The sequence below is a fragment of the Coregonus lavaretus genome (assembly GCF_964263955.1).
Source record: "Coregonus lavaretus genome assembly, contig: HAP1_SCAFFOLD_566, whole genome shotgun sequence".
Taxonomy (NCBI): domain Eukaryota; kingdom Metazoa; phylum Chordata; class Actinopteri; order Salmoniformes; family Salmonidae; genus Coregonus; species Coregonus lavaretus.
Genome location: NW_028158387.1, coordinates 122618 through 149440, shown reverse-complemented (window position 1 = coordinate 149440; position 26823 = coordinate 122618). Strand labels below are relative to the sequence as shown.

At 44.0% G+C, this 26823-nt stretch overlaps 1 protein-coding gene across 1 annotated transcript; it reads left to right on the top strand.

Moving 5' to 3' along the window:
* Positions 1-344: 344 nt before the first annotated feature.
* On the top strand, positions 345-19959 carry LOC311124064 (rhophilin-1-like; the record flags this gene model as incomplete). Its single annotated transcript, XM_084198280.1, has 16 exons — positions 345-367; positions 627-717; positions 4308-4423; positions 7673-7801; positions 9096-9171; positions 9352-9429; positions 10237-10361; positions 13252-13418; positions 13578-13765; positions 17587-17743; positions 17934-18059; positions 18228-18422; positions 18526-18602; positions 18705-18851; positions 18971-19123; positions 19387-19959. The coding sequence occupies 16 exons, from the start codon at positions 345-347 to the stop codon at positions 19594-19596; spliced, it is 2058 nt and encodes a 685-aa protein (XP_084054406.1). The 3' UTR covers positions 19597-19959.
* Between the last annotated feature and the right edge of the window lie 6864 nt (positions 19960-26823).

Sequence of the window (26823 nt, the reverse complement as noted above, 5' to 3'; positions counted from 1 at the left end):
CATGGGGTTCACAATTGGACAGATTTACTTGTCAGTTAGAGAAACATCATATTTCGATTCGTCAAAATCAACGTCAATCAATGGAAGTGATATGTCATTGGTTATTTTGCAGTTAAAGACACGCCTCCTGGAATAAACCCACACCACGAGTTTTTTTTCAGCTGGTTTGTGAGCGAGAGGGGTGCACGAATGCGAGTTGCAAAATAAGACAGTGATTGTTTTGTTCTGGGTCTTTTCTATGTTGATTTTCTCGCTACCCATCCACCGCAACAGACCCTGGCCTGCGGACATTTGGAATTACGAAAGTATTGGTGCAACAAATTGCATAGCTTCCTGGCTTGATGATGGGAGAAGAACCTGCGACGAGGCAAGTGTACTGTTGTCTAGTTGTGGGACAATGCTATGCTACTAACAAAAACCGCTAGCCAGAACGAGCTCATCTATTCATTCCCAGTTCACTTGTTTTGATATTGTTCAAACCATAGACAAAATCTAACACTCAAACACTGTCTGCTTGCTAAAGAAATACCGTGACAATAACTGGTAGGGTTGGCTAGAGTAGAACGGGAGGAAAAGTGTTGGTTTTATTTTGTAGAAATTAACGGCCTTGGGACATTCTGTTGTAGAGAGCCAGAGCTGTCTGACGCTGGCTCGGACGAGGAGTTGGAGCTTCCCGCACGGATAGAGGAGGGGAGTCACAACGGCAGTATCAGAAAGGTGAGAGATACGCAGTTGTAGTTCGAAAAACACGGTACTGTACCAACAGTACACACACCTTTATATGTATGACACGTCCAAATGGAAAATTGACTGCATCTGCTATGAACAGTACAATAATATTTCAATCAATACCAGATCAAATATGTACTATTCAAAGTTATTTATTATTGACATGCATTGCCATGCAGTGTCATTACTGAACTGTTGATAGATTCATTGAGGGGGTATCCTTGACCTGTATTGAGTTGCCTTATGTTGGTAAACTTTTGGTGACTTCGGTAGGGGGTCTGCTATTGCGGCATGGGGGGTAGATTGGGGTAGGATAGTGTCCAGAGGGTAGGTGTCATGGTACTGATGGTATGTGGCTAGGAGAGCCTATTTACCCCATTTCACCCCCCGCTGTCCCCCGGCTGGAGGGCTGGGGCTGGAGCAAGGCTATGGCTGAACTGGGGCAGTGGGCTGGAGGCCTGTGGCTGGAGCACAGCTATGGCTGAGCTGGGAGGCTGGAGCAGGGGACTGGAGCACGGCTATGGCTGAGCTGGGACAGTGGGCTGGAGGCCTGGGGCTGGGGCTGGAGCACGGCTATGGCTGAGCTGGGAGGCTGGAGCAGGGGACTGGAGCACGGCTATGGCTGAGCTGGGACAGTGGGCTGGAGGCCTGGGGCTGGGGCTGGAGCACGGCTATGGCTGAGCTGGGAGGCTGGAGCAGGGGACTGGAGCACGGCTATGGCTGAGCTGGGACAGTGGGCTGGAGGCCTGGGGCTGGGGCTGGAGCACGGCTATGGCTGAGCTGGGAGGCTGGAGCAGGGGACTGAAGGCCGGGGGCTGGAGCATGGCTAGGCTAGCACCCTAATCCCTACAAGCACTCTGAGGATTACTGGCTGCATGCTCACAAAACAAACAACTCACTGAGCGAGGGATGAAGGGAGGTGGGAGAGGGAAGGAAATGGAGGGAGTACGGAGAGAGTGAGATAAGGTGAGGGGGAGAGGGAAAGGAATAAGGACAGTATCTCTTTTCAACTCTCATTTTGGGGTTAGCATACCCTATTAGGGCCCTTCCTACCATGTTGTGGTCCTTCTCTTCCTTGTTCCTCTGTACTGAATGAATAAGAGCCTAGTCAGCAGGTTTTAGGACAAAACACACCATGCGATAGGACCACCAAGTGCTGCTTTTAACCATTCATCTGCATCTGACCACAGAACATCAACTGTCATTTTCTGTTCATTTCCTGACGATTGTAGGCCTACATGTTGGCAAGACATGTACATGTGTTGTCCTTTATCAGCAGACTAAAGGAAGACTACAGTGGAGTCAGGTGTCTGTAAAAGGTGGCCCTGTAGCAATTGCAGATGTCCCTGGGTTGAGCTCTATTAGTAATATGGTGCATCAGCATCATCATCAGACACTAGTACAGTCCTGATCTAGGCTCTGTTCTCCTAGCAGCAAGTGATGATTGCTCACCCCCTCTTCCCAGCCTGATATGTCTTCTAAGTTGAGATCTCAGAGCCCATCTTAGCTACTTACAGACGTGGTGGTGCGGGATGAAGTTACAGTATTGGAGAAAAGAGCACTGGTAACTTTTGGTGGCTGTATTTGTATCGTAGGCAGGGGTCAGGTCTAAGAGGTATTCCAAGTCTCCTCCGCTCCGTGGACTGTGACGTCTAAGGATTTACCTCACAGCAGGTTACCGACCGAGGTCTACTGGGGCTTGGTCTCCTGGCAACCATCGCCACGGGGATCCTGTTGCCAATGTAGTAGGCTATCTGATCCTAACTATGATGGAGGCGGGTAGTCTTAACCCCTTACACGTGTGAATTGGCCTATATGGATAGGGCCAAATTGAAATGTTTCAAACACAAGGAATATGGAAAGCACATGCATAACCATGGTAGCAATTAAAAGGGAACAGTTTGGAGATTATGGGAACATTATTAGACTAAAGGTGAGGACACAACAGTTCACCTAACACAGTTCAAAACATTACACTGTTGATTTTTATGTGCATTTTACATTTACTGTACTTTTTGCTGCATTTGTTGAAGAAATCTGAAAATACTCAGGATACAAGAATATTCCTGGAAATGTTGGGGTGAGAGGTCTAACTGGTGTTTCCAAGTGGCCACACTCCTCTCCAAAGTGTGCACAGTTCCTAAGTAATTTCAATGGACTTTTATGACTCAAATAAGTTTTCAACTATAAGGTGCTTTTTGAACTCTCCTAGCTGTGCTGTTGAGAAACTAGAGCAAGTACACTTGTAGTTGTTGTGTTTGGAACACAGCCCTGCATACCCACCTTTACACAATTACTGTTTACGCAATCCAAAAACGGTCCATTATAAATCGCAATCTGGCTCAGGTGGGCATAATTTGAAAGCTTGTTCTATTGCCAACATGACTAGCTAAATTATAATATACGACCTTAGTGTTAGGCTTTCACAAGGCAATTCAGAGAAGCAGATTGTAATTTTGGTGTGCATAGAATGGAGTCATGAGTGCATTCAGATGCGTGGTCCGCGGCAGATTTTCTTCACAATACAACAGAACACAGGCTCATTCTGTTCAGGACAACCCATATAATCTTGGAACTGTACATCAAACATAGTGATCATAAACGTTGACACTGTATATTACATTAGTTCTATCATATGGAAATGGGAAGTGCACATTTGGACTCACGGGTGTTTGGCTTGCTTGTATGACATCAAAGCGGTATTTATTATAATCCTCAACGTCTCATCTTTCAAAATGCATTGACTCCTCGTAGTTTACACCATTTCCCTCACTCGGACAACAAAAGTTGACCAACTAGCGGGAGGGATGGGGGAAACTTCTTGTTCAGAACAGCTGTCAGTCAAAACCCATACACCACTGTGAAGAGGAGACCCTGAGCTCTAACGTCATGTATCGCGTGTTACTGTACAGCCATTGCATTCCAATTGAAGCGCGTACCAGTGTCCAAATCTGCAATTTTCAACCCGTACAAGAGTGTGAACGGTTAATCACTCATACTTAATCAGGGAGGGGAACTAACGAGGTGCTCAGGTGTATCTATTACAGGGCTTTGTAATGTAATTCACTGAACAGTCCACCAACCCCTACCTGTTCGGCTAGGAATACTCTCTATTACAGGGCTTTGTAATGTAATTCACTGAACAGTCCACCAACCCCTACCTGTTCGGCTAGGAATACTCTATTACAGGGCTTTGTAATGTATTCACTGAACAATCCACCAACCCCTACCTGTTCGGCTAGGAATACTCTATTACAGGGCTTTGTAATGTAATTCACTGAACAATCCACCAACCCCTACCTGTTCGGCTAGGAATACTCTATTACAGGGCTTTGTAATGTAATTCACTGAACAATCCACCAACCCCTACCTGTTCGGCTAGGAATACTCTCTTCTTTACGTACACTTGGTGTTTATTACATGCTTGTTATACATTTCTACACAAATGCATGTCAACTAGAATTACACATAGGGCCTAGACACAAGCAAGCAGAGATAGACAGACATCTGTTGTGCTTTAGCACGTTATGCATTAACCACAATCTCTCTTCCAAACCCCCCCCCCTCTCTCTCTCTAGGGTTGTGATCCGTGTTCCCAGACCCAGCGCAGTAAGCTGCAGCACCGTAGAGCTCGTATCAACCAGCAGATCAACAAGGAGATGAGGATGAGGGCCGGGGCTGAAAACCTCTTCAGGTGAGCTGGGCTGGGTGAAGGACGTGACAGTGGTCGAATACTGTCCCTGATCCTGTGTGTACACTGTCCTCCTGGGCAGCTTTGGGGCGCATCCACTTCCTCCCCTCCGCTGTGGTGGAAAAAGGAACCCAGAGCCCTACTACCTGTGGAAACATTGAGCTTAGCAGATGGATCTACCAAACTATGTTTTAGGGTGTATGGGGAATGCCTCCAAACACACACCACCCTGTTTTATGGCTCTGTTTGTTTCCCGTGTGTGGGGTCAATCGGCAGGTTTGATTCCGTTCATTCCCCCCCCCCCACCAGTTTTAAAGTATAATTTGCCAGTTAGACGGTCTTATCAAACACAAACACGCTCTCTCTGATCTGTGCTGAACTTGTACAGAGATAGTACAGCCTGTTCTCATTCTGTCTCCTTTAAAGTCAATAGGATTTTTTTTCAGAGAAAGGAGGAATGAAGAGGCTGGTGGCAGGACATCAAAGCTGAGCTAGGGTTTCTAGCACATCAAACCAACCTCTCTCAGAGCATTAGTGTCATCCTCTCTCCCTTTTATTCGTTTTCAACTTTCAAACAGTTCATCAAATTCATCCCACGCTTATATATGTACAGTGTTACTGTGGGAGCCACTAAAGGACATGGTGTATTGGAGTGGTTGTGTAGAAGAGTAGCGCTATGGTACGATAGGACAGGCTCTATCTCTCTCTCTGAGATGGGGGAGGAGGAGACGTAGCACTGAATTAAAGCAGAGCAGTGTGCTTCCTTTTTATATAGTGGGCTGTTTGGCTTCTGAGTCAGGCTGTCATAAGAAAGACACCCAGAACAACATCAAGCTAACTGAAAGAAAACCAACCCCGTGTGTGTGTGTGTGTGTCAACCCTCCCTCCCCTCACTTGTTTTTTAGGTTTTGAGAAAAGCTAGGATAAGGGAAATATAGAATAAGCAAAATATTTAGGCCCCCAGCAGCACCCAGTCCTTCCCCCTCCCTCCCCTCTATTGAGACTGGATCACAGAGACCGAGCCCCCCGGCACCCCCAGTCAGCCCCCAATCAACAGGCTTCGTCCCACTGCTGCACCTTCCCATTCCCATGCAGAGAGAGAGACTTTCCCAGGGAGGGCAGCTGTCTGCAGGAATCTCATCCCTGATTTTCTGGGTTTCATTGGGAGACATGTTTATCCTCACCAGTCCCAGTGGAGCTGTCTTTGGACTTGCACGCCCACATGTGTAACGGAAGTAGTTCAGTGAACCATCTTCTCGTGATTAGTAGCCTAACCTTGCCTGAGACCTGAAGACTTGCATTATCACCGATCGTGAGTTAAGGCTTTAGTTCCGTTTTTTATTTTTTATTTTTATTTAACCTTTATTTAACCAGGTAAGCCAGTTGAGAACAAGTTCTCATTTATAACTGCGACCTGGCCAAGATAAAGCAAAGCAGTGCGATTAAAAACAACAACACAGAGTTACATATAGGGTAAAACAAAACATAAAGTCAAAAAATACACAAAATATATATACAGTGTGTGCAAATGTAGCAAGTTATGGAGGTAAGGCAATAAATAGGCCATAGTGCAAAATAATTACAATTAGTATTAACACTGGAATGATAGATGTGCAAGAGATGATGTGCAAATAGAGATACTGGGGTGCAAATGAGCAAAATAAATAACAATATAGGGATGAGGTAGTTGGGTGGGCTAATTTCAGATGGGCTGTGTACAGGTGCAGTGATCGGTAAGGTGCTCTGACAACTGATGCTTAAAGTTAGTGAGGGAGATAAGAGTCTCCAGCTTCAGAGATTTTTGCAGTTCATTCCAGTGGGCTAACCTAGTTATTTGGCATCATGCAGGACACTCTGGTTGAAAGCCAGTCGGTCATGTGTACACGCACACACACACACACACACACGATGAGTTGTTGTCAGTGAACTAGTTTGTGGTGGTAGGAGCTAGGGGGAGGAGGGTAAGAGTGACAGAGACTAATAAAGGATGATGGGAGAACAGAGGAGGGGAGGGGGTGTATCTCATTAGAGCTTCTGATTGGCTGATGAAGACGTCACATTCTGTGGTGGCATGCTGGTGTAACAGGCCAGTGTGTTATATACTGTGGGAATGGTCTTCTAGTGGGGTGAGGAGGATATGGGTCACCGATTTGGTGGTTCAAGGTGTGTATTTGTGCGTTACCTCTGTCTCTCTCAACCCCATTCAGCCTCAGACAGGTGCCAACATGCCTAGTTAAACTAAGGTAACCTTTCACCATGTGTGTGTCTTCTAATCGGGGCAAGTCTCCTGTTGTTGTGGTTGAAAGACTGGCTCTCATTGATTCCTAATCCTCTTCTAGCAAAGGGAGTGGCTTTCTCGCAGGTGTGTGCTGAGCGATAAGGGCTTTTTGACGTCGGTTCGATGTTTGAAAAATAGTCACAGTTTTCGATTTGGTTTTAAACAAATGCATTATGTGGGGGGGTGTGGGGTGTGACTCGTCAGGGCTCCAGAAACTCGCAATTATTGTGTAACCAGGGGGATTTCTGTGACGTGGTGAGAAGTGTCTGTCAGATACCATGACAACTAAGTGATGCCTCAGCGTTTGAGGAATGTTCTAAGATCTTAGGGTTGTTTACATCTGATAATCCACAGTACCGGAAGCTTTAGTCACCAAACACACTGCTGCCCTTTGTCCAGAGTGTAGTGAAAGTGAGAAGGAATAATGTCCAGAGTGTAGTGAAAGTGAGAAGGAATAATGTCCAGAGTGTAGTGAAAGTGAGAAGGAATAATGTCCAGAGTGTAGTGAAAGTGAGAAGGAATAATGTCCAGAGTGTAGTGAAAGTGAGAGGGAAGTGGGCGAATGTGTGAGTTAGAGAGCGAGAGAAGTAGAAGTAGGCCCTTCTCAGGAAGTGCTTATGAGCTAGGCCTACCCCTACTGTACATACAAACTGTTGAAGATCGAAATAACAGCGTTTTCTAACCCACATTTCCATCTGGCCAATAATCCCGGGAACGCCTCGCAAAGCAGACTCTACAGGGCAGATCTGGTGTTTGGGATTTGTGAAGTCAATGGAAGAAGTGAAAATTCTTCCTTAGTTCTTATTTTTCGGCAAAGCCTAGATTCAAACCAATATCTTAAGTAGCTTAACATGTTACTACAACCTTGTGAAAGTGACAAACTGACACATTTTCATCAAAAACATTATATCGAAGGAGTGTGTTTGGTGTGTTTGTTTGTATAATCAAATCTGATATGAATGTTTGTGTTGCAGGGCCACCACTAACAACAAGGTAAAGGAGAATGTGGCTCTAGAGCTGAGCTTTGTCAACTCTAACCTGCAGCTACTGAAGGAAGAGCTAGAGGAACTCAACAGCAATATGGAGGTCTACCAGACAGAGAGGTAACATGCAAGCACCGTGAACAACAAGATCTCATAGTTTCACTTCAAAATTCAACGTATTATGGATTAATTCTATGTGTTTTAAAGGGTTAATTCTGTGTGGTTACAAGGTTAAAACAGAAACAACTCAAAGGGTTAAATGTAGGTATTAATTCTAAATGGTTAAAGGAAAATTCCACCCAAAAACTGTCTTTTGGTATTTGTTTCATTAGTCCATTGTTGATATCGTCCCAAAATGTTTTGCTTGTCAACAATCAAGTTTTCAAGATATGTAACTTTAAAATGATGCAAAATGCATCATACGGGGATGATTTCTGTGTTTTTAAAGTTGCATACTGTATCTTGAAAACATGATTGCTGACAAGCAAATCATTTTGGGACGATATCAACAATGGACTAATGGTTTTTGGGTGGAGTTTTCCTTTGGGTGGAGTTAGGGCTATGGTTTGGGGAAGGCTTTACAAATGACAAAAAAACAAGGCGCTGTTTCCATTAAGTATCATCAAGTATTCTCCTGGCTTGTAAGAGCATTGTGAACTGCCATGGTGCAGTGGTCTGAGCACCGCTCTTCGCCCCGTGCTGGGCAATAATTATGAAAAAAATGTGTGACTGCCGAGGAAGGCCAATATTGACGTTCTTAGGACATTTTCCTAAATCAAAGTCTGTTTCTAGTGATCAGCCTGGTGTGAAAGTACACACACCCTGGTGGAGGGCGCAAACACACAATGGCCTATTTGCTCTAATTCTAGCCTAATGAGAGTGGCCTGGAATGCTAGTAATGAGGCGAGGGAAGTGTGTGTGTGTGTGTGTGTGTGTGTGTGTGTGTGTGTGTGTGTGTGTGTGTGTGTGTGTGTGTGTGTGTGTGTGTGTGTGTGTGTGTGTGTGTGTGTGTGTGTGTGTGTGTGTGTGTGTGTGTGTGTGTGTGTGTGTGTGTGTGTGTGTGTGTGTGTGTGTGTGTGTGTGTGTGTGTGTGTGTGTGTGTGTGTGTGTGTGTGTGTGTGTGTGTGTGTTAGCCAGGCACAGTTCCGACATTTCTAAGATTTCTTCCATCCCAGTTGAAGCAGGGTCACCAGGGGGGCAAATCCTCTGATTAGACTGTCATTAATTACCCCATGGGGGAGGGGGGAGTTAATGCACTGTGTTGTGGTATTAGAGGAGTGAGGGTCTACTGACCAATATGGTTACTGTAATAATAGAGAGGGAGGGGGAGACGGATGGGAAAGCAGATTTGGGGTTTTCTGTGGAAGTTTGTGACAAATGTCATTTAACACATGTGTTGGTCTCTCTCCTTCAGTGAAGCCATCAATGTTCCCATGATCCCACTGGGTCTGAAGGAGACCAAGGAAGTAGACCTCACTGTCCCTCTCAAGGTAAGGACAATAGGACCTCACTGTCCCTCAAGGTGAGCACAATAGGACCTCGCTGTCCCTCAAGGTGAGGACAATAGATAATATCTCTCTCCATCTCTCACTCTCTTGCTTGTTCTCAGTACTCACATTTTAACACATCTTTATTTTAAATAAAGTATCTCTTTTTCTTCACTCTGTCAGGACGTTATCTGTGAGCACTATGGAGAGGACAGCTCTTTGTTTGAGAAGGAGATCAAGGAGTTTATGGAGCTCAGACAGGTTAGATACCCTCTGCTTGAAATGCTAATTAACTGCTCATGCTGTTGAAGATGCTGCCACCTAGTGGATTTATATGACATTGAGTATGGTTACATGCACACAATAATGCGATTATTATGGATAGTCAGATTTAATATAGGATTAATATAGTTCAATTAAAACGTTTACATGCTTTGCAAGAAGAATGCTTTCCCTAATAATCCTGTTTACATGGACACATCTGAAATCAGGCTACCTGATGGCACTCTGATAATGGCAGAAAATCGCCAATCAAAATAAACGTTCTACCACAGCAACCATATGTTATTTTTGGGAAGCATATTTGATTCTGAGTTCGGGCATATAAAGTTTGTATGTGAAAATTACTTCTAAGACTTCAGATGTTCCGAACTCACTTCACTCGTGCTAAAGAGGAAGACCCGCTCGACTGGTGCTAGCACATGCGCAGATGAAATGCACAGCTGGAACGCCGATTTGAAGGTGTTTACATGTCCTTTTGATTTGAAAGATTGCTCAGAAAACCAGGTGTTTTAATTGGCGTATGTTTACTTTGATTTGGACTTTATGCCAATTAAGATAAGCAGAGTCAGGTGTTTACATGACTATTGCCATACTCTGACTACTGCCATAATCAGTTTAATATCCAATTATTACTGTGCATGTAAACGTACTTAGTGACTTTTGGCTGACTGGTTGATGATCCTCAGTGGCTGTAAATATCCATGTTATATGCATGTTGTTATTCCATGTTGTGTGTGTGTGTGTGTGTGTGTGTGTGTGTTTTAATTGTGTGCTTGTTGTCAACAGGCCATGCGTACCCCCAGTCGTAATGAAGCAGGTTTGGAGCTTCTGGTGGAGTATTATAACCAGCTGTATTACCTGGACCAGAGGTTCTTCCCCCCACACCGAACACTAGGAGTCCACTTCCACTGGTACACACAAACCAGACGCGCGCGCACACACACTGCAACCCACCGCATGCACACACACACACACACACACACGTCTCTTACTCCTCTCTCGTTCATGTCTCATCCTCTGTCTCTCTCCCTTCTCTCAGTTCAATTCAAAGGGCTTTATTGGCATGGGAAACACATGTTAACATTGCCAAAGCAAGTGAAATAGATAATAAACAAAAGTGAAATAAACAATAAAAAATGAACAGTAAACATTACACTCAAACATTCCAAAGGAATAGAGACATTTCAAATGCCATATTATGGATATATACAGTGTTATAAATTTTTTTAAATGTTATAATGATGTGCAAAGAATAGTTAAAGTACAAAAGGGAAAATAAATAAACATAAATATGGGTTGTATTTACAATGGTGTTTGTTCTTCACTGGATCCCCTTTTCATGTGGCAACAGGTCACATCTTGCTGCTGTGATGGCAGACTGTGATATGGGCTCCCGAGTGGCACAGCGGTCTAAGGCACTGCATCTCAGTGATGAGGCTTTACTACAGACCCCCTGGTTCGATTCCAGGCTGTATCATAACCGGCCGTGATTGGGAGTCCCATAGGGCGGCGCACAATTGGCCCAGCGTCGTCCAGGTTTGGCCGGTGTAGGCCGTCATTGTAAATAAGAATTTGTTCTTAACTGACTTGCCTAGTTAAATAAAGGTACAAAAAAATAAAAAATATATATATATTTCACCCAAAAGATAGGGGAGTTTTGGCAGGAGGTCTCTAATATGTCTCTAATATGGTCATACATTTGGCAGGAGGTTAGGAAGTGCTGCTCAGTTTCCACCTCATTTTGTGGGCAGCGTGCACATAGCCTGTCTTCTCTAGAGAGCCAGGTCTGCCTACGGTGGCCTTTCTCAATAGCAAGGCTATGCTCACTGAGTCTGTAAATAGTCAAAGCTTTCCTTTAATTTTGGGTCAGTCACAGTGGTCAGGTATTCTGCCACTGTGGTACTCTGTTTAGGGCCAAATAGCGTTTTTTTGTTAATTCTTTCCAATGTGTCAAGTAATTATCTTTTTGTTTTCTCATGATTTGGTTGGATCTAATTGTGTTGCTGTCCTGGGGCTCTGTGGGGTCTGTTTGTGTTTGTGAACAGAGCCCCAGGACCAGCATGCATAGGGGACTCTTCTCCAGGTTCATCTCTCTGTAGTTGATGGCTTTGTTATGGAAGGTTTGGGAATCTCTTCCTTTTAGGTGGTTGTAGAATTTAATGGCTCTTTTCTGGATTTTGATAATTAGAGGGTATTGGCCTAATTCTGCTCTGCATGCATTATTTTGTGTTTTTATATTGTACACTGAGGATATTTTTGCAGAGTTCTGCATGCAGTCTCAATTTGGTGTTTGTCCCATTTTTGTGAATTCTTGGTTGGTGAGCGGACCCCAGACCTCACAACCATAAAGGGCAATGGGTTCTATAACTGATTCAAGTAGTCAGATCCTAATTGGTATGTTGAATTTTATGTTCCTTTTGATGGCGTAGAAAGTCTCTCAGATCGTTCACAGCTTTGTGGAAGTTACCTGTGGCGCTGATGTTTAGGCCGAGGTATGTATAGTTTTGTGTGTGTGCTCTAGATGGAATTGTATTTGTGGTCCTGGCAACTGGACCTTTTTTGGAACACCATTATTTTTATCTTACTGAGATTTACTGTCAGGGCCCAGGTCTGACAGAATCTTTGCAGAAGATATAGGTGCTGCTGTAGGCCCTCCTTGGTTGGGGACAGAAGCGCCAGATCATCAGCAAACCGTAGACATTTGACTTAAGATTCTAGTAGGGTGAGGCTGAGTGCTGCAGACTGTTCTAGTGCCCTCACCTATTCGTTGATATATATATTATATGTTGAAGAGGGTGGGGCTCAAGCTGCATCCCTGTCTCACCCCACGGCCGTGTGGAAAGAAATGTGTGTTTTTTGCTCATTTTAACCGCACTCTTGTTTGTGTACATGGATTTTTTTTTTATGTCAGACTGTTTTTTTCCCCAAACACCACTTTCCATCAATTTGTATAGCAGAACTTCATGCCAAATTGAGTCAAAAGGTTTTTTGAAATCAACAAAGCATGGGAAGACTTTGCCTTTGTTTTGGTTTGTTTGTTTGTCAATTAGGGTGTGCAGGGTGAAATACATTGGCGGGTTTTTGTATTTTGTGCTGTAGTTCATTCAATGTAATTGGAGAATCCAGTGGGTTCTGGTAGTCTTTAATAGTTGATTCTAAGATTTGTATTTGATCATGTATATGTTTTTGCTGTGTGTTCTTTGTTATAGAGCCAAAAAGATTGGAGAAGTCGTTTATCCATACATCTATGTTTTGGATAGATAACTCTTCATGTTGTTTGTTTAGACTCAGGTTTTCTGGGTCTCTGTTTTTGGTTGGATACGTTTCTCAATTTCTTTCTTTAGGTTTTTGCATCATCAAACCATTTGTCTTTGCTGTTAATTTTTAGGTTGTCTGCTTGACATTTTTAGATTTGATAGGGAAGCTGAGAGGTCAAATATACTGTTAAGGTTTTCTACTGCCAAGTTTACACTTTCACTATTACTGTGAAACGTTTTGTCCAGGAAGTTGTCTTGAATCTGTCCAGGAAGGGATTGAATTTGTTGTTGCCTAATTGTTTTTTGGTAGGTTTCCACACTATTTTCCTTCCATCTATAGCATTTCTTAATATTATTCAGTTCCTTTGGCTTTGATGCCTCATGATTGAGTATTGCTCTGTTCAAGTAGACTGTGATTTTGCTGTGATCTGATGAGGTGTCAGTGGGGTGACTGAACGTTCTGAGAGACTCTCAACTGTCCCCTCCCCCTTCTCTCTCTCCCTCTCTCTCTCTCTCACACCCCTCCCCCTCTCTCTGTCTCTAGGTATGACTCTCTAACAGGTGTGCCATCGTGCCAGCGTGCGTTGGCGTTTGAGAAGGGCAGTGTGCTGTTCAACATGGGGGCTCTCTACACACAGATAGGTGCCAGACAGGACCGCTCTGCTACAGCTGGCATAGACAGGGCTATAGACGCCTTCCAGAGAGCTGCAGGTAACCACACATTCTTACACTCACAATAACATCGCATGCTATGCACACACACACACACACTAATCTTCTGGTTGCACTTTGCTTTTGCTCTGTGTTATCTTTGTAATTACTGTGTTATAACATACTTGTAAAAGCTGTGGTGTGTGTGTGTGTGTCCAGGTGCATTTAACTACCTGAAGGAGAACTTCTCCAATGCTCCCAGTCTGGATATGAGTGGCCCGTCACTATGCATGCTGGTCCGGCTGATGATTGCCCAGGTGCAGGAGTGTGTGTTCGAAAGAGTCACACTCACAACGCAGGACACACACTTCATCACCCAGCTACAAGTGGCAAAGGAGGCCGCACGGGTGAGGGGACGTGTGTGTGTGTGTGTGTGTGTGTGTGTGTGTGTGTGTGTGTGTGTGTGGATATCAAACATGTTGTACTCACTGGTGCGCAATACCTTGATCCAGTGCCCTTGTTTAAGACTTCTCATCCGTTCTGGTTAAGGACTATGTTCCATTCTCCTGACTTTCTCGTTCTCAAAAGTCAATTCAAAGGGCTTTATCGGCATGGGAAACATATGTTTACATTACTGAAGCAAATGGAATAGACTATAAACAAGGGAAACATTTAGTAAACATTACACTCACAAACGTTTTAAAAGAATAGAGACATTTCAAATGTTATATTATTGGCTATAGGTTAGTGTTGTAACAATGTGCAAGTAGTTGAAGTATGAAAGGGAAAATAAATAAACAGATAAATTATAGGTTGTATTTACAATGTTGTTTGTGCTCCACTGGTTGCCCTTTTCTCATGGTAACGGGCCACAAATCTTGCTTCTGTGACTGCACACTGCGGTATTTCGCCTAACTGATATTGGAGTTTATCAATGTTTAATTTGTTTTCACATTCTTTGTGTGTCTGTGTGAGGTGTGGGAAATATGTCTCTAATGTGGTCATAAATTTGGCCGGAGGTTAGGAAGTGTAACTCAGTTTCCACTTCATTTTGTGGGCACATAGGCAGACCTGGCTCTCGAGAGTTTACACGCTTTGGCGGCCACTCTCAATAGCAAGGCTATGCTCACTGAGTCTGTACATAGTCAATGATGTTCTTAATTTAAGGTCAGTCACAGTGGTCAGTTATTCTGCTACTGTGTACTCTCTGTTTAGGGCCAGATAGCATTCCAATTTGCTGTTTTTTTGTTGATTCTTTCCAGTGTGTCAAATAGTTATCATTTTGCTTTCTCATAATTTGATTGGGTCTAAATGTGTTTCTGGCCTGGGGCTCTGTGGGGTCTGTTTGTGTTTGTGAACAGAGCTCCAGAACCAGCTGGCTGAGGGGACTCTTCTCTAGGTGAATCTCTCTGTAGGTGAGGGCTTTGTGGTGGAATGTGTGGGTATCGATTCCTTTTAGGTGGTTGTAGAATTTAACATCTCTTTTCTGGATTTTGATAACTAGCGGGTATAGTCCTAATTCTGCTCTGTGTGCATTGTTTGGGGTTTTTGCGGTTTACACTAAGTATATTTTTGCAGAATTCTGCATGCAGAGTCTCAATTGGGTGTTTGTCCCATTTTGTGAATTCTTGGTTGGTGAGTGGACCTCTGACCTCGCAACCGTAGAGGGCAATGGGTTTGTTAACTGACTGAAGATTGTTTAGCCAGATCCTAGTTGAGTTTTGATGTTCCTTTTGATGACATAGAAGGCCCCCTCTTGCCTTGTATCTTAGATCGTTCACAGCCTTGTGGAAGTTACCTGTGGTGTTGATGTTTAGGCCGAGGTAGGTGTAATTCTTTGTGTGTACTAGGGCAACAGTGTCTAGATAGAATTTGTTGTCTTGGCTACAGGACCTTTTTTGGAACACCATTATTTTTGTCTTACTGAGATTCACTGTCAGGGCCCAAGTCTGACAGAATATGTGCAGAAGATCTAGGTGCTGCTGTAGGCCCTCTTTGGTTGAGGACAGAAGCACCAGATAATCTGCTGACTGTTCTAGTGCCTTCGCCAATTTATTGATGTGTGTGTGTTAAAGAGGGTGGGGCTCAAGCTGCAACCCTGTCTCACCCCACGGCCCTGAGGAATTAAATCTGTGTGTTTATTGCCAATTTTAACTGCACACTCGTTATTTGTGTACATTGATTTTGTAATGTCATATGCAACACCGCTTTCCATCAAATTTGTATAGCAGACCCTCATGCCAAATTGAGTCAAAAGCTTTTTTGAAATCAACAAAGCATGAGAACTTTACGTTTGTTTGTTTGTCAATAAGGGTGTGCAGGGTGTATATGTGGTCTGTCGTACGTATCTTGGTAAGAAGCCAATTTGACATTTGCTCAGGACATTGTTTTCACTGAGGAAATGTTTGAGTCTGCTGTTGATGATACTGCAGAGGATTTTTCAGAGGTTGCTGCTGATGCAGATTCCAGGGTAATTATTGGAGTCAAATTTGTCTCCACTTTTGTAGATTGGGGTGATCGGGCCTTGGTTCCAAATATTAGGGAAGATGCCAGAGCTGAGAATAATGTTGAAGAGCTTAAGAATAGCCCATTTGAATTTGTGGTCTGTATATTTTATCATTTAGTTTAGTAGACCATCAACACCACAGGCCTTTTTGGGTTGGAGGGTTTGTATTTTGTCCTGTAGTTCATTCAATGAAATTGGAGAATCCAGTGGTAGTCTTTAATAGCGGATTCTAAGTTTTGTAAATTGTCATGTTTTTGTTCTTGGTTCTTTGTTATATGGCTGAAACGGTTGGACAAGTGGTTTATCCATCTCCATTGTGGATAGATGGCTCTTCGTGTTTGTTTAGTGTGTTCCAATTTTCCCAGAAGTGATTTGATTCTATGGATTCTTCAATCACAATGAGCTGTTTTCTGACATGCTGTTCCTTCTTTTTTCTTAGTGTATTGTTTTAGTGTTTCACCATAGTGAAGGCGTAAGCTAACGTTTTGTGGTTCTCTATGTTTTTGGTAGGATAGGTTTCTCCATTACTTTCTTAGGTTTTTACATTCTATATCAAACCATTTCTCATTGTTGTTTGTTGTCTTAGATTTTCTGCCAGAATTTAAATTTGATATGTTAGCTGATAGGTCAAATATATAGTTCAGGCTTCCTACTGCTAAGTTTACACCTTCTTCCATACTGCAGGAAAATATTTTGTCCAGGAAGTTGTCTAGGAGGGATTTGATTTGTTGTTGGCCAATAGTTTTTTGGTAGGTTTCCACACTACCTTCTTTCCATCTATAGCATTTCTTAATAGTATGCAGTTTGTTCGGCTTCAATGCCTCATGGGTGATTTTGCTGTGGTGTCAGTGGGCTGACTGTGAATGCTCTGAAAGACTCTGGGTTGAAGTTGATGATAAAGTAATCTACAGTACTACGGCCAAGGGATGAGCTGTAGGTGTACCTACCATAGGAGTCTCGTCTAAGCCTACCATTGACTATGTACATACCCAGCGTGCGACAGAGCTGCAGGAGTTGTTACCCGTTTTTGTTGGTTATGTTGTCGTAGTTGTCTAGGGGGGGGCATATGGGGGAGGGAATGCTGTCACCTCCAGGTAGGTGTTTGTCCCCCTGTGTGCTGATAGTGTCAGGTTCTTGTCTAGTTCTGGCATTTAGGTCACCACAGACTAGTACATGTCCCTGGGACTGGAAATGATTGATCTCCCCCTCCAGGATGGAGAAACTGTCTTCATTAAAGTATGAGGATTCTAATGAGTGGGATATAGGTAGCACACAGGAGGACATTTTTCTGAGATAATTTCCTTTTGAATTTCTAGCCAAATGTAAAATGTTCCTGTTTTGGCTAATTTAATAGTGTGTTAGTAGGTCTGCTCTATTCCAAGTTAGCATACCCCCTGAGTCTCTTCCCTGTTCAACTCCTGGTAGTTTGGTGGATGGGACTACCAGCTCTGTAACTAGAGGGCAACCAGTGGGTCCATATCCTCTATACCATGTTTCTTGTTGGATGACAATGTCTGTATTTCTCATTTCTTTGGTGAAGTCCAGGTTGTTGCTCTTTATGCCAAAGGCAGATGACCTCAGGCCTTGGATATTCCAGGATGAGATAGTGAAGGCTTTGTTCCATAAAGTGTCTGTTGTTAGTCATGTGGTTTTGCCTCAGACCAGTAAGTGTGAGCAGAGCCTGCTGAGCATCTCTCTCTCTCTTAATCTCTCTCTCTGCAGGTATCTAATGTGTATAGCTTGGTACTCCAGACCATGTCTCAGACCCTAGTGAAGGACTATGTCCCATTCTCCTGGGCCTCCATGGTTCAAGTGAAAGCAGAACACTTTAGAGCCCTCTCCCACTACAATGCTGCTGTCGCTCTCTGTGACCACGCCCGTAAGTACCTGTGTGTGTCAAGGATGATGGTTTATGAGAACGTGTGTGTGTGTGTGGTCTCAGTTGGTGCGAGCATGACGTGTGTGTGTGTGGCGCAAGGTGGTGGGTTTTATTCCTGCACATACATAAAATGGATGCAGTCATTGTACTGCAAGTCACTGTGGATAAAAGTGTCTGTTGTGTTCTGTAGAGTCCATTGAGGAAGAGGAGGGTGATGAAGAGGCCGAGAAGGCTCTCCTCCAGTTCCATGTCAGTACTCCTGCCGGACCCCCACTCAGCCAGGTGCTCAGAGACCCCGAGGACAGACGCAAACTGGGTGAGTACACACACAGAAAGATATTTGATTTGTGTGCATGGTCGTTGTGAGTACCTACTAAAGCGCTGTGTGTGTGTGTGTGTGTGTGTGTGTGTGTGTGTGTGTGTGTGTGTGTGTGTGTGTGTGTGTGTGTGTGTGTGTGTGTGTGTGTGTGTACGCACGCTGTAGGTAAGGCCCACCTGCGTTGTGCAGTGATCAGACATGAGGAGGCTATGAGAGTACATGGTCTATGTAAGATCCTGAGGAAGATGGATATTCTACAGGAGGTGCTCTCTTTCATGTACAAACGCTCCCTGGACAAATACTCTGAGATGGACCGAGAGGACGACTTCGACGAGACTGCAGAGGCCCCCGAGATACACTGTGAGTGAGGGAGGGAAGGAGTGTGTTTTTGTGAGAGGTGTGTGTTATAACTTCTGAACATACAACATAGTAGTAAGTGATGATTGTCCCTCCTGTCCCTCAGCTCAAACCCAGCACAAACCAGACATCACACCACCCAACTTCTCCACTGTCCCAGTCACTGACATCTTCCAAAGGCTGGTAAGAGAGGGAGACTATGACTTTGATTATGTTTTGAAGTTGATCATGATTATGATGAAGATGATATCCCTGTCTCTTTCTCTGTGTGTGTGTGCGCTGCAGGGTCCCCTGTCAGTGTTCTGTGCAAGGGCACGCTGGGGGCCGGTGCGTGTGGTGTGTCTCCAGCGAGGGGAGGGGGGTCTGGGGCTGACTCTCAGAGGAGACTCTCCTGTCTTGGTGGCTGGGGTGGTGCCGGGGGGATGTGCACAGGTGAGATGGTAGCACCCTGTCTCCTCTTAACCTTCTGCTTTCCTATTTCCTAAGATTCTCGAACGGAAAATGTACAGTATTTCATGCAGCAATGAAATATACTGTGTATGTGTTTTCAGGAGGCAGGTTTGAGGGAGGGGGACTATATAGTGGCGGTGGATGGAGAGGACTTTAAGTGGGCTAAACATGGAGAGGTGGTCCACTCCCTGAAGAGCTGCAGCGACAGAGGAGTACAACTCAGCGTCATCACACTGCACACACACGATACACAGGTAAGGGTGCGTGTGGGTGTCTGTGTGTGCGCGTGCATCTGTCTTTGATCTTGCATTAATGTGTGTGTCAGGGCTCCTGGAGTTGTAATTTTGGCGCACCAGTACGCCTAGAAAGATTATATTTGTCATTGTGCGCCTACATTTCTTTGTGTGCACTTACATTTTTCAATTTAGGAGCACGTACTCCTTGTAAAATATAAAGGTGTGTGTTTGTTGTTTTACATCTCCTGTGTGTGTGTGTGTGTGTGTGTGTGTGTGTTCAGGTGGATAGGAGGCCAGTGATGCTCTCCCCCAGCGGAGACGAAGAGAACGCTCGGCTACGGACCATGGGCGGGGCTAAGGGGCAGAGCACCGCCCCCTTACTCAACTGGAACAGGAAGAAGAATAGGGGAGGGGGCAGAGCCACCAAGAGACTGGGCAGCACCTTCAGTCTGCCGTTTGGAAACCTTCGGGACAGTGAGTCCATGTACTGAGATATACTGAGGGCACAGCAGACATGTTGGTCTATTCCATACATTGCACTACCAGCCAATAGTAGTGCACTAGGGAATAGGGTGCCATTTCAGACTGTGCCATAGATGGATAGACAAACCACTCAGGGAATGACAGGGGGACATGTTACAATACAAGGATGTGTTGTATATGACTGGTTATTGCAGCAAAGCAAGGAGAGGAAGAGGAGGATCACAGGAAAGGAGGAGGAGGATGCTTTGTCTAGATTACAGCAGTTTCAACTTCAGAGAAACAACGGTGGTTTTAGAAAGCAGGCGACTGCAGGTATTTGTCACTGAAGGAGTTAGTGAGGGGAAAAAAGTATTTGATCCCCTGCTGATTTTGTACATTTGCCCACTGACAAAGAAATTATCAGTCTATAATTTTAATGGTAGGTTTATTTGAACAGTGGGAGACAGAATAACAACAAAAAAATCCAGAAAAACGCATGTCAAAAATGTTATAAATTGATTTTCATTTTAATGAGGGAAATAAGTATTTGACCCCCTCTCAATCAGAAAGATTTCTGGCTCCCAGGTGTCTTTTATACAGGTAGCGAGCTGAGATTAGGAGCACACTCTTAAAGGGAGTGCTCCTAATCTCAGTTTGTTACCTTTATAAAAGACACCTGTCCACAGAAGCAATCAATCAATCAGATTCCAAACTCTCCACCATGGCCAAGACCAAAGAGCTCTCCAAGGATGTCAGGGACAAGATTGTAGACCTACACAAGGCTGTAATGGGCTACAAGACCATCGCCAAGCAGCTTGGTGAGAAGGTGACAACAGTTGGTGCGATTTATTCGCAAATGGAAGAAACACAAAAGAACTGTCAATCTCCCTCGGCCTGGGGCTCCATGCAAGATCTCACCTCGTGGAGTTGCAATGATCATGAGAACGGTGAGGAATCAGCCCAGAACTACACGGGAGGATCTTGTCAATGATCTCAAGGCAGCTGGGACCATAGTCACCAAGAAAACAATTGGTAAAACACTATGCCGTGAAGGACTGAAATCCTGCAGCGCCCGCAAGGTCCCCCTGCTCAAGAAAGCACATATACAGCCCCGTCTGAAGTTTGCCAATGAACATCTGAATGATTCAGAGGAGAACTGGGTGAAAGTGTTGTGGTCAGATGAGATCAAAATGGAGCTCTTTGGCATCAACTCAACTCGCCGTGTTTGGAGGAGGAGGAATGCTGCCTATGACTCCAAGAACACCATCCCCACAATCAAACATGGAGGTGGAAACATTATGCTTTGGGGGTGTTTTTCTGCTAAGGGGACAGGACAACTTCACCGCATCAAAGGGACGATGGATGGGGCCATGTACCGTCAAATCTTGGGTGAGAACCTCCTTCCCTCAGCCAGGGCATTGAAAATGGGTCGTGGATGGTTATTCCAGCATGACAATGACCCAAAACACACGGCCAAGGCAACAAAGGAGTGGCTCAAGAAGAAGCACATTAAGGTCCTGGAGTGGCCTAGCCAGTCTCCAGACCTTAATCCCATAGAAAATCTGTGGAGGGAGCTGAAGGTTTGAGTTGCCAAACGTCAGCCTCGAAACCTTAATGACTTGGAGAAGATCTGCAATGAGGAGTGGGACAAAATCCCTCCTGAGATGTGTGCAAACCTGGTGGCCAACTACAAGAAACGTCTGACCTCTGTGATTGCCAACAAGGGTTTTGCCACCAAGTACTAAGTCATGTTTTGCAGAGGGGTCAAATACTTATTTCCCTCATTAAAATGCAAATCAATTTATAACATTTTTGACATGTGTTTTTCTGGATTGTTTTGTTGTTATTCTGTCTCTCACTGTTCAAATAAACCTACCATTAAAATTATAGACTGATCATGTCTTTGTCAGTGGGCAAATGTACAAAATCAGCAGGGGATCAAATACTTTTTTCCCTCACTGTAAGAGCATGTAAATTACGTCCTAAAATAAGCTAAATGTTGAGGCCCAGTGTTATTGTTACTATTCAGCTAAAGGCAATTAGAGAGATGGAAGAAGAATTAATGTCAAACTACAGCCTCTGATCCAAAGACGACATCATCATGTCTTAATGCTTCGTATACTTTCAATGCATTTGTACTGCAAATGCTGGGTAAACGCTCACGCAAAATAAAGGTGCATAAACTGCGTTTTCTTTAGCGTTTACCCTCCGCTACACCACTGGTCTTAATGTTAAAAACATGTTGTTTTACTGTACTAGTTACTGTATTCCACTCCAGTTCTAACAAGGTCTCAACTCTCAACAGTAAAAAAAACAACAACAACCACATCCATTCAGGAAGTGAGTTTAGCCCTTACTTTCTCATGCTAGAGTATTGTGCAGCTTCTTGAAGTAGAGCTGTAGCCATGTCACTGCATTCCATTCTCCTACCAGTGTTCTAGAGATTTTGATGTAAACGTTTTCTTTGTTTCTGTTTGTTGAGTGCAAATGACTTCCCACAAAGCACTTCAATGGTTATACACTGTGTGGACAAAACATTAGGAACATTGCTTTTTCCATGACACAGACTGACCAGGTGAATCCAGGTGAAAGCTATCATCCCTTATTGATGTCACCTGTTAAATCCACTTCAATCAGTGTAGATGAAGGGGAGGAGATAGGTTAAAGAAGGATTTTTAAGCCTTGAGACAATTGACATGGATTGTGTATGTGTGCCATTCAGAGGGTGAACGGGCAAGATTTAAGTGCCTTTGAATGGGGTATGGTAGTAGGTACCAGGTGCACCGGTTTGAGTGTGTCGAGCCGCAAAGCTGCTGGGTTTTTCACGCTCAACAGTTTGCTGTGTGTATCAAGAATGGTCCACCACCCAAAGGGCATCCAGCCAACTTGACACAACTGTGGGAAGGATTGGAGTCAACATAGGCCAGCATCCAGCCACGCTTTCAACACCTTGTAGAGTCCATGACCCAATGAATTGAGGCTATTCTGAGGGCAAAAGGGGGTGCAACTCAATATTAGGAAGGCGTTTCTAATGTTTTGTACACTCAGTGTATGTGTTAGTTTTTCTACTGATGTTTTGTACTACATTCTTATGCACTGTGACTTCATAGGATTAGGAAAAACGAATATGGTGTAATTGCAGACCACAATTTGGGGCGTTTCTTAAAATGGGTGTTCCCTGATATCAGGAAACGCCCATTGATACCTGCTATTGGTCTATTCCGGTGTTATGAGACTGATGGTTTCTTGACACATGATTTGTTTACATAGCAGGTTAGGCTTAGCTACAATGCCACGGACCAATGGCGAGCATCAATGGGTGTAACTTGATATCAAGAAATGCCTGTATCGGAAAATGTCCCTAATTGCGTTCTGCAATTACACCCTTCTTGGAAAAATGAATGCTCTACATACAGGTAACTGCCAAAATAACGGAAACACCAACATGAAGTGTCTTAATAGGGTGTTGGGCCACCAAAAGCTAGAAAGGCTTCAATACACCTTGGCATAGATTGTACACGTGTCTGGAACTCTGTTGGAGGGATGCAACACTATTCTTCCACAAAAATTCCATAATTTGGTATTTTGTTGATGGTGGTGTAAAACGCTGTCTCAGGCACCGCTCCAGAATCTCCCATAACTGTTCAATTGGGTTGACATCTGGTGACTGAGACGGCCATGGCATATGGTTCACATAATTTTCATGCTCATCAAACCATTCAGTGATGACTCGTGCCGTGTGGATGGGGGCATTGTCATCCTATTGGGGCATAGACATGGTAGCCAAAATAATGGCCTGCCCAGCATTTTTATACATGGACCTAAGCATGATAGGATGTTAATTGCTTAATTAACTCAGGAACCACACTTATGTGGAAGCACCTGCTTTCAATGTACTACTTTGTATCCCTCATTTACTCAAGTGTTTCCATTATTTTGGCAGTTACCTGTATGTTGTGACACTGAAATGGTTAATTAGGGATATACTAACTTAGTTGACCTACTGCTGCTCAGACCAACACAGCACACGGATATTTGAATAATTATGATGCTTTGTTTTTATAATATGTCTGCTACTAAGTAGAGTTGAAGACTAGAATGGACAGTCTACCAAGTAGAAACCAGCTATCAATGTAACAGAAGCATAGAGGAAAGCTGATGCTAAATTAAGGCCACATTTTTTTATGTTAATATTTTCAATATTTGGATACCCAAATACTATTTTGAAATTCCAATACACTTATATTTTGTTATTTTCATCTCAAAATGATGAATATGAGATGTGTATTTCCTATTGTGAAATCTGACTGCCATGGTGTTCTGTGGTCTAGATGTTTGTTTGGGTGCGTGTTTCTGTGTGTGTGTGTATATTTCTGTAATGTTCTTTAGGATAGGTTTTGTTAAGGGATTTGTATTGCTTTCTGTTGTTTGAGAAACTGAATATCATGGCTAGCTGCTCATATAATCAACCGTCTATTCCTCTTTGACTTGTGTGTTATTTGCACAGACCTTTCTAAGTGAATTAAAGGAGTGGACCACTGATTTGTCTCCGTTGGTGGTAACAGGTTCTCAGGGTTTTCATGTTCAGTTACCAGCATAATTCTAGTTCTGGTAACCAGCAGGTGTCACTATAACTCTTGTTAATGCATAAGATGGGGCCAGATAGGTTTGTGAGAGTCAGATATATGTATGACCATATGGGATGGGCAACCCATTATAGAAAACATTGCTATTTGTGAAATAAATACTTTGATCCATTGAAGTGTGTGTAGTGTACATGTGATAGACATGTCTAACATATGTAACAATTCTCACTAAAGAAGCCCGCATGTAAATATTTGAGGCACATAAAGATACTGAGAGAGAGAGGGCCCTGTAAGCTTTCAGAGATCTAAAAATATATATTTGTTTCAGGTCTCTCTCGGCCATCCCATCTCTAGACACTTTTGTACTTTATGTTACGTTACAGCCTTATTCCCCCCCCCTCAATCTACAGACAATACCCCATAATTACAAAGCAAAACAAGGTATAGAAAGTTTTACTAATTTATAAAAAAATGAAACATCACATTTACATAAGTATTCAGACACTTTACTCAGTACTTTGTTGAAGCACCTTTTGGTAGCGATTACAGCCTCAAGTCTTCTTGGGTATGACGCTACAAGCTTGGCACATCTGTATTTGGGGAGTTTCTCCCCTTCTTCTCTGCAGATCCTCTCAAGCTCTGTCAGGTTGGATGGGGAGCGTTGCTGCACTGCTATTTTCGGGTCTCTCCAGAGATGTTCGATCGGGTTCAAGTCCAGGCTCTGGCTGGGCCACTCAAGGACATTCAGAGACTTGTCCCGAAGCCACTCCTGCGTTGTCTTGGCTGTGTGCTTAGGGTCGTTGTCCTGTTGGAAGGTGAAACTTCACCCCAGTCTGAGGGCCTGTGCGCTCTGGAGCAGGTTTTCATTAAGGATCGCTCTGTACTTTGCTCCATTCATCTTTGTCTCGATCCTGACTAGTCTCCCAGTCCGTGCCACTGAAAAACATCCCCACGGCATGATGCTGCCACCACCATGCTTCACCGTAGGAATGGTGCCAGGTTTTTTCCAGATGTGACGCTTGGCATTCAGGCCAAAGAGTTCAATCTTGGTTTCATCAGACCAGAGAATCTTGTTTCTCATGGTCTGAGAGTCTTTAGGTGCCTTTTGGCAAACTAAGCGGGCTGTCATGTGCCTTTTACTGAGGAGTGGCTTCTGCCTGGCCACTCTACCATAAAGGCCTGATTGGTGGAGTGCTGCAGAGATGATTGTCCTTCTGGAAGGTTCTAACATGTCCACAGAGGAACTCTAGAGCTCAGTCAGAGTGACCATCAGGCTCTTGGTCACCTCCCTGACAAGGCCCTTCTCCCCCGATTGCTCAGTTTGGCCAGGCAGCCAGCTCTAGGAAGTCTTGGTGGTTCCAAACTTCTTCCATTTAAGAATGATGGAGGCCACTGTGTTCTAGGGGTCCTTCAATGCTGCAGAAATGTTTTGGTACTCTTCACCAGATCTGTGCCTCGACACAATCATGTCTCGGAGCTCTACGGACAATTACTTCGACCTCATGGCTTGGTTTTTGCTCTGACATGCACTGTCAGGTGTGTGCCTTTCCAAATCTTGTCCAATCAATTGAATTTACCACAGGTGGACTCCCAAGTTGTAGAAATATCTCAGGGATGATCAATGGAAACAGGATGCACCTGAGCTCAATTTCGAGTCTCATAGCAAAGGGTCTGAATACTTATGTAAATAAGGAATTTCTGTTTTTTATTTATAATACAGTTGCAAACATTTCAAAAAACCTGTTTTCACTTTGTCATTATGGGGTATTGTGTGTAGATTGACAGCTAAGCCTAAGATTGCGGAGGATTGTTATTTAATTAATTTTAGAATAAGGCTGTAACGTAACGCATACCAGGAGAACACTACCTGCCTGACTGCATAGTGCCAACTGTAAAGTTTGGTGGTGGAGGAATAATGGTCTGGGGCTGTTTTTCATGGTTCGGGCTAGGCCCCTTAGTTCCAGTGAAGGGAAATCTGAACGCTACAGCATACAATGACATTCTAGACATTTCTGTGCTTCCAACTTTGTGGCAACAGTTTGGGAAAGGCCCTTTCCTGTTTCAGCATGACAATGCCCCTGTGCACAAAGTGAGGTCCATACAGAAATGATTTGTCCAGATTGGTGTGGAAAAACATGACTGGCCTGCACAGAGCCCTGACCTCAACCCCATCAAAAACCTTTGGGATGAATTGGAACGCCGACTGTGAGCCAGGCCTAATAGTTCAACATCAGTGCCCAACCTCACTAATGCTCTTGTGGCTGAATGGAAGCAAGCTCCCGCAGCAATGTTCCAACATCTAGTGGAAAGCCTTCCCAGAAGAGTAGAGGCTGTTATAGCAGCAAAGGGGGGACCAACTCCATATTAATGCCCATGATTCTGGAATGAAATGTTCAACGAGCACGTGTCCACATACTTTTGGTCTTGTAGTGTAAATAACAGAGTAGAGAGAGAGAAATAGGCATCTCTCTAGTGGGTCACGTGTGTCCTTATACTCTCCCATAACCTCTCTTGCATAAATCTGCACTGATGTTTATGACCCTGTACTACCCAGCGTACACACACACACACTATCAGTCCAGTTGTAAATCTAAGTGGATGTGTATTCCCCTCTGACCCTCCGGCAGAGTGCTCCTTTGTTTACTCCTCACAGATAATCATTTTTCAATC